Source organism: Xenopus tropicalis, chromosome 2 (genome assembly GCF_000004195.4).
Source record: "Xenopus tropicalis strain Nigerian chromosome 2, UCB_Xtro_10.0, whole genome shotgun sequence".
Taxonomy (NCBI): Eukaryota; Metazoa; Chordata; class Amphibia; order Anura; family Pipidae; genus Xenopus; species Xenopus tropicalis.
Window position 1 is genome coordinate 175,990,249 of NC_030678.2, and position 8,927 is coordinate 175,999,175.

Below are 8,927 nucleotides of genomic sequence, written 5' to 3' on the forward strand. Positions count from 1 at the left end.
TATGGAACTACTTAAAGTAAAAAGATGGATGACAGTAGGGCAAGGCAGAGAAAGTAAGGCAAGATGGAGACAGTAGGGAAAGATGGAGACAGTAAGGCAAGATGGAGACAGTAGGACAATATGGAGACAGTAGGGCAAGATGGAGAGAGTAAGGCAAGATGGAGACAGAAGGGCAAGATGGAGACAGTAGGACAAAATGGAGACAGTAGGACAATATGGAGACAGTAGGGCAAGATGGAGACAGTAGGACAAGATGGAGACAGTAGGGCAAGATGGAGACAGTAGGACAAGATGGAGACAGTAGGACAAGATGGAGACAGTAGGGCAAGATGGAGACAGTAGGACAAGATGGAGACAGTAGGGCAAGATGGAGACAGTAGGGCAAGATGGAGACAGTAGGACAAGATGGAGACAGTAGGGCAAGATGGAGACAGAAGGGCAAGATGGAGACAGTAGGGCAAGATGGAGACAGTAGGACAAGATGGAGACAGTAGGACAAGATGGAGAGAGTAAGGCAAGATGGAGACAGTAGGGTAAAATGGAGACAGTAGGGCAAGATGGAGATAGTAGGGCAAGATGGGGACAGTAGGAAAAGATGGAGACAGTAGGGCAAGATGGAGACAGTAGGACAAGATGGGGACAGTAGGGCAAGATGGGGACAGTAGGAAAAGATGGAGACAGTAGGGCAAGATGGAGACAGTAGGGCAAGATGGGGACAGTAGGGCAAGATGGGGACAGTAGGAAAAGATGGAGACAGTAGGGCAAGATGGAGACAGTAGGGCAAGATGGAGACAGTAGGGCAAGATGGAGACAGTAGGGAAGGATTCTGACTGTGGTGATTGGCCGTCAATCTCAGCAATTCCTGCCTAATTTGGAAAACTGGCAGGCAGTTTGACCCGGGCAGCCCTTTCTGAAAACCAGAGTGTCCGGGTCAAAACCCTAATAACCCTAAGGAACTAAGTAAAGATGCACACAACCTACACATATAGCAGTATATTCATTAAAATGCTAACGAGACTAAATGCAGATGAATCTTGCCCTCTCTGGTGGCTTTTAACCATTGAGGCTCTGTGGCTGCCTCTCCATGTTTCAGATATAAGAAGGAATTCCTGCCTATAATAACAATGTGTCAAATAAACAAAGAATCAAGCGATCGCTTTCCCTTGGGATCCAGTGTTTAATTGCGGAACAAATTAATGAGAATTCGGCTCAGCAGTTTGTACTAATTACCGTGTAATGAACTTCAGTATAAATACAGGTCGGAACAAGAGCGGAGGAGGCCACGCCCACGCCGGCGACCGGGGATCCGGTAAGTCTCTTTATTTTACTTCTATTTTACTGATTCCGGAGCAGTTAAAAAATGTCTAAAATCGTAAAGGGGAAGCAAACTCAAAAATAAAATGTAGCAATAATTATCAGATTGAAATATTTTCCTGCACATTCATTAAATATGATATTATATAATTGCTATAGAAAGCAGTATCTGCCCTTTGCTGTTCCCTGCACAGCTGGTTCTGACTACATACACAATGGAGCAGCAGTCGGGTCTCCTCGTCCAGTTTCCATGGTGCCTTTTAAATTTCTATTAGTTATTACTGTTTAATCATAGAACATGCACAGCATTGTGGGAACTGGGGTCTTGTACAGTACCTGTACTTGATCCCAACTAAGATATAATTACCCCTTGTTGGGGGCAGAACAGCCCTATTGGGTTTATTTAATGGTTAAATGATTCCCTTTTCTCTGTAATAATAAAACAGTACCTGTACTTGATCCCAACTAAGATATAATTACCCCTTATTGGGGCAGAACAGTTCTATTGGGTTTATTTAATGGTTAAATGATTCCCTTTTCTCTGTAATAATAAAACAGTACCTGTACTTGATCCCAACTAAGATATAATTACCCCTTATTGGGGCAGAACAGCCCTATTGGGTTTATTTCATGGTTAAATGATTCCCTTTTCTCTGTAATAATAAAACAGTACCTGTACTTGATCCCAACTAAGATATAATTACCCCTTATTGGGGCAGAACAGCCCTATTGGGTTTATTTAATGGTTAAATGATTCCCTTTTCTCTGTAATAATAAAACAGTACCTGTACATGATCCCAACTAAGATATAATTACCCCTTATTGGGGGCAGAACAGCCCTATTGGGTTTATTTCATGGTTAAATGATTCCCTTTTCTCTGTAATAATAAAACAGTACCTGTACTTGATCCCAACTAAGATATAATTACCCCTTATTGGGGCAGAACAGCCCTATTGGGTTTATTTCATGGTTAAATGATTCCCTTTTCTCTGTAATAATAAAACAGTACCTGTACTTGATCCCAACTAAGATATAATTACCCCTTATTGGGGGCAGAACAGCCCTATTGGGTTTATTTAATGGTTAAATGATTCCCTTTTCTCTGTAATAATAAAACAGTACATGTACTTGATCCCAACTAAGATATAATTACCCCTTATTGGGGCAGAACAGCCCTATTGAGTTTAATTACTGTTTACATAATTTTTTTAGTAGACTTAAGGTATGGAGATCCAAATTACAGAAAGATCCCTTATCCGGACAACCCCAGGTCCCAAGCATTCTGGATTATGGTTCCCATACCTGTATAATGGAAAGTTTATGTTTTAATAGTGATGGGCAAAATAATTTGGCAGGCATGGAAATGCAGTAAATTTCTGCGTTTTGCCATTGCCGATTGTTTAGTGAAACAGGCGTCAAAATTTGCAGAGGAAAAAAATTTACGTTGTGGCAAAACCTGTGTTCGTTTTTTTGACGCCATTTTCACCATTTCACAAATTTTCCAGCGAAGCAAAATGGGAGAGATTCGCTCATCCCTATTTTTACATTACCAATGCCTATAATAACTCTCTATGAATGTTCTAGATTTACTTTAGGTTAATTTACTAATACAGGTATGGGACCTATTATCCAGAATGCTCGGGAACTGGGCTTTTCCAGATAAGGGATCTTTCTGTAATTTGGATCTCCATACCAAGTCTGCTAAAAATCATTTAAATATTGAATAAACCCAATAGGGCTGTTCTGCCCCAATAAGGGGTAATTATATCTTAGTTGGGATCAAGTACAGGTACTGTTTTATTATTACAGAGAAAAGGGAATCATTTAACCATTAAATAAACCCAATAGGGCTGTTCTGCCCCAATAAGGGGTAATTATATCTTAGTTGGGATCAAGTACAGGTACTGTTTTATTATTACAGAGAAAAGGGAATCATTTAACCATGAAATAAACCCAATAGGGCTGTTCTGCCCCCAATAAGGGGTAATTATATCTTAGTTGGGATCAAGTACAGGTACTGTTTTATTATTACAGAGAAAAGGGAATCATTTAACCATGAAATAAACCCAATAGGGCTGTTCTGCCCCCAATAAGGGGTAATTATATCTTAGTTGGGATCAAGTACAGGTACTGTTTTATTATTACAGAGAAAAGGGAATCATTTAACCATGAAATAAACCCAATAGGGCTGTTCTGCCCCAATAAGGGGTAATTATATCTTAGTTGGGATCAAGTACAGGTACTGTTTTATTATTACAGAGAAAAGGGGATCATTTAACCATTAAATAAACCCAATAGGGCTGTTCTGCCCCAATAAGGGGTAATTATATCTTAGTTGGGATCAAGTACAGGTACTGTTTTATTATTACAGAGAAAAGGGAATCATTTAACCATTAAATAAACCCAATAGGGCTGTTCTGCCCCAATAAGGGGTAATTATATCTTAGTTGGGATCAAGTACAGGTACTGTTTTATTATTACAGAGAAAAGGGAATCATTTAACCATTAAATAAACCCAATAGGGCTGTTCTGCCCCAATAAGGGGTAATTATATCTTAGTTGGGATCAAGTACAGATACTGTTTTATTATTACAGAGAAAAAGGAATCATTTTCAAAAATTAGAATTATTTGCTTATAATGGAGTCTATGGGAGATATTCCATAATTCGGAACTTTCTGTATAACGGGTTTCCGGATAATGGATCCCATACCTGTATCAAAAACAATTGGAAACATCTTGTTCCTGAGACCTTTCACCATTATACGAAAATTTATAAAGAAATTTTAGCAACTTTTCCAGTAAAGATGTTTAAAGAGAATTCTGGGAAACCTGCCGCAGTTTTTCCATAGAATATTTTTTTTTCCTTTTCAGTAATAGAACTTTGTTTCATATTTAGTTGATGGGGAAGGTGAGGTTCTTCCATGGTTCCCCTCACAGGAACACTTGGTGCCCAGGGCATGACATTCAGTTGGATAGAATGTAGTCTATTGGGTAGAAGCTGTTTTATGTCATTTTCTAAACCCTGATGTGTAACAACACATTACTCAAATCCCAGCACACTTTTAATGAGTTATCCAGATTAAAGCATGATGGGAGATATTATGCCATATATTATAGCCATTATGGCTGTACCCTTAAATCAGTATTTCTCAACTTTCCCATATGAAACAGGCTTTATGGGAGTGGCTCACTCCCTTTTCCACTGTTCTAAGTGCCTACTTCATCTGAAAGACTAGTTGTAGCATACATTCCCCTGATGGGCAAGATGGAGACAGTAGGGCAAGATGGAGACAGTAGGGCAAGATGGAGACAGTAGGGCAAGATGGAGACAGTAGGACAAGATGGAGACAGTAGGGCAAGATGGAGACAGTAAAGCAAGATGGAGACAGTAGGGCAAGATGGAGACAGTAGGGCAAGATGGGGACAGTAGGGCAAGATGGGGACAGTAGGGCAAGATGGAGACAGTAGGACAAGATGGAGACAGTAGGGCAAGATGGAGACAGTAAAGCAAGATGGAGACAGTAGGGCAAGATGGAGACAGTAGGGCAAGATGGAGACAGTAGGGCAAGATGGAGACAGTAGGGCAAGATGGAGACAGTAGGACAAGATGGAGACAGTAGGGCAAGATGGAGACAGTAAAGCAAGATGGAGACAGTAGGGCAAGATGGAGACAGTAGGGCAAGATGGGGACAGTAGGGCAAGATGGAGACAGTAGGGCAAGATGGAGACAGAAGGGCAAGATGGGGACAGTAGGACAAGATGGAGACAGTAGGGCAAGATGGAGACAGTAGGACAAGATGGAGACAGTAGGGTTAAATGGGGACAGTAGGACAAGATGGAGACAGTAGGGCAAGATGGAGACAGTAGGGCAAGATGGAGACAGTAGGGTAAGACAGAGAGAGTAAGGCAAGATGGAGACAGTAGGACAAGATAGAGACAGTAGGGAAAGATTGAGACAGTAGAGCAAGATGGAGACAGTAGGGCAAGATGGAGACAGTAGGGAAAGATTGAGACAGTAGGGCAAGATGTAGACAGTAGGGTAAGACAGAGAGAGTAAGGCAAGATGGAGACAGTAGGGAAAGATTGAGACAGTAGGGCAAGATGGAGACAGTAGGGTAAGACAGAGAGAGTAAGGCAAGATGGAGACAGTAGGGAAAGGTTGAGACAGTAGGGCAAGATGGAGACAGTAGGGAAAGATTGAGACAGTAGGGCAAGATGTAGACAGTAGGGAAAGATGGAGACAGTAAGGTAAGACAGAGACAGTCGGGTAAGACAGAGACAGTAAGGCAAGATGGAGACAGTAGGGCAAGATGGAGATAGTAGGGCAAGATGGAGACAGTAGGGTAATATGAAGACAGTAGGACATTGGGACATTACAAGGTGGTTTGCAAAATATTCAGCAATTGTTTCATTTTTCAGACTTTTATTCTTCAACTGGATGTGAAACACTCTAAAGAAGCCATCTATGAAGTCCCCTTCGTTCTTTGCCCATACTTGCCTGCAGATTATCTCCCAGTGCCCATCTTTTCCCCTGCTATTTCCTTGAGTCCACATCAGTGCTCTGTATAGAACATGGTGGCCATGCCGGTGCCTAATCAGACTGCTGTCTCCGAGTTCATCCTCTTGGGTTTCCCAGGCCTCCAGCAGATTTTCCATACCCCGGTCTCCGTTATAATGTTTCTTGTCTACAGTGTTTCCTTGATCGCCAACAGCATAGTCATCATTTTGATCGTTCTGAAGGGAAACCTACACCAGCCCATGTATATCGTTATTGGAAACCTTTCTCTCTCCGACCTTCTCTTCGACACAATAACTCTACCCAAAATCATTGCCAAATATTGGTTCGGAGCAGGATCTATGACGTACTATGGATGCTTCTTCCAGCTCTTCTGTGTCCATTACCTTGGAAGCCTTGACTCCCTCATCATTATGCTGATGGCTATTGACCGTTATGTTGCTATCTGCAAACCCCTCAGGTACCACTCCATGATGACCATAAGGTTAGTGGTTCTTATCTGTTACTGTTTTTGGGCTCTGGATGCAATTCAGGTGGCCATTTTGGTTGTTTATAATGCAAGACTTTCTTACTGTGGACCTAATAAAATCAAGAACTGTTTCTGTTCCATTACATTTCTATCAGCTTTGGCCTGTGATGACCGTACGTTTGTAATAACATTGAGCTATAGTTTTGCTATGTGTGCCTTACTCATCCCATTGGCTGTTATTATACTGTCCTATTTGCTCATAATCAGGGTTGTACACATGTCGGCCGGCAGTGGCAACTGGCAGAAGGCATTTTATACCTGTACCACTCACTTGTTTGTTATTGGCTTGTACTATATCCCCAGGGTGTTTCTTTATACTACGAGCAAGATCCCTTTGATTCTTGATGCAGATGTAAATGTCTTACTGCTTTGTCTCTACACTTATATTCCCCATTTAGCCAGCCCCCTTATATATTGCCTTAGAACGGCAGAAATTAGAACTATAGTTGGACAGATTTTCTATAAGACATTGAACATAAAGTGTGAAGGCACTCTATAGTAAATAATGGCATATTCCCTACTTTCTACTGGAATCCTACAGGAGACTGGCCAGGTTGCCATCATCTGTTGCTCTTCTAGTCTACTGAAGCTTTTTTTTCACTATGTTATATAGATGGTCATACAAGAACCAATATTAACTGCCAGCTGAGGCCATACAGACTGGGTCAGTAGCTTATTGGCCTGCTTCTGGGTCAAACTGATGTCCAGCCCAACCAATATGGACAGATATCTATAGGATAGGCTTAAAACTTAAAAATAAGTTCAGCTTCATTAGAAAGGTCTATGTAAATACAGCCATGAGTCCTCTGTCAAAAGAAACACAACATTTCTTTCCTTCATCTAGTATAAATAAATCTAAAGCAACTGGACTTGTTAAGTAATCATTGGAGATGTTTCACTACTCATCCGAGCAGCTTCTTCAGTTCAACTGACTGGTATGGGAAGCCCTCAGCATATATACTCTTCCACTAATCCAATCACAATACCACCAATCATACCATGACCTGGATGAATAAAAATCTTCATAGTCATTTCTTTCCTTCTGTTGTGTACACATGTTCTTTGGTATCAGACCTCCTTCACTCAGTTCAAACCTCCAGGGCTCAGGCTTGAGCATGCTCAGTTTGCTCCTCTCTCCCCCTCCCTTCTCCCTCCTCCCCCTTCCCTCTCTGCTGTAATCTGAGCCCAAAACATAGAGATGCTGGCAGGAAGTTAAATCAAACTTCCATTTTGGTCTAATCACTGCCATCAGCTTAGCTATGTGTATTTATTCCATCTAGTGCAATAATAAATTGAGGTTTTGCCTCAACTAAATGAGATTTTCATGGGACAAAGCAATTATACATAGAAAGGGTACAAAAAAATCGTGTATGGGATCTCTTATCCACACAGCTCTGAATAATGGGAATAGTGTATCCTATAGTTTGCACTTGAAGCAAAAAATTCAGATTTTCTTTTTTCCAAGTATGTATGTATGTATATCTTTATTTATAAAGCGCTACTTATGTACCCAGCGCTAAACAGTAGAACAATAAATAATAAACCAACAGATAGTTTGTGTCATATTAAAGAGCCTATTAAAGAATCTCCCCAAACTGGAATATATTTATCAGTAAATATTGCCCTTTTACATCCTTTCCCTTGAGCCGCCATTTAGTGATGGGCTGTGTGCTCCCTCAGAGATCAGCTGACAGGAAGTGATGCAGCTCTAACTGTAACAGGAAGTGGTGTGGGAGCAAAAGGCAGAACTCTGCCCATTCATTGGCTGATGGGGCCTAGCATGTATGTGTGCCTTGGCTTGTTTGTGTGCACTGTGACTCCTATGATCCCAGGGGGTGGCCCTTAGTACCTAAAATGGCAGTTTCCTATTTAGGATTACCCAATGGCACATACTGCTAAATAAGTATATTTATATGAAAATGGTTTATTTAGATGAAGCAGGGCTTTACATATGAGCTGTTTATGCTGAGGGCATATTGTATTTATTGTATATGTATATTATCATATTATATAAATAATAAAGGGTAAATATTTTAACATCATTTTCTGCCTGGACAAAATAAAATGTGCTAAATCTCTCGGTCTGATACATTTCGGCTCATTTATGATCAACAGCTACATCGCTGGGCACTCGGGTGCCCGTCAGAATGGGGTGCAAGCTGGAAGAAATGGCTACAAACGACTACCAAAAATGTGGTTATATATGGTTCCAGAAACAGCAGAGCTCTCTATCCCAGGGAATGCTGGGTGATTAGCTATGAGTAGGCTCAAAGGGTTCAATACAACACCACAAAAAAAACTTTTGCCTTAATACTCTCTTACAGGAATGGTGTTTTCCAGAGCTCTACAAAGATACATACAAAGTATAGAGAAAAACTACATTCCTTACTTGAAATAACTAACAGAGTGAACCAGAGGCAATAGTAGAAAATTGGCAAAAACTGCATAACAATTCACAAATTTTTACCTAATGGCCTTGGTGTCAATGGAAAGCAAAATGGCATCGCAGTTAAGGTGTTTGTAGCTCTCCAATAGCAAAGACATTGCCCTACATTGTAAGAGAAGC

At 40.8% G+C, this 8,927-nt stretch overlaps 1 protein-coding gene across 1 annotated transcript; it reads left to right on the forward strand.

The window, feature by feature from the left end:
- The first annotated feature begins 5,744 nt into the window (after positions 1 to 5,744).
- Positions 5,745 to 6,863, forward strand: LOC100487169 (olfactory receptor 1). The gene has a single exon (XM_002941570.4). It carries the CDS (start codon positions 5,889 to 5,891, stop codon positions 6,858 to 6,860), a length of 972 nt encoding a protein of 323 aa, XP_002941616.3. The 5' UTR covers positions 5,745 to 5,888; the 3' UTR covers positions 6,861 to 6,863.
- Positions 6,864 to 8,927: the final 2,064 nt, after the last annotated feature.

Excerpts from the sequence above, each read along its gene's own strand:
- LOC100487169 (XM_002941570.4), top strand. The coding sequence starts at position 5,889 with ATGGTGGCCATGCCGGTGCCTAATCAGACTGCTGTCTCCGAGTTCATC.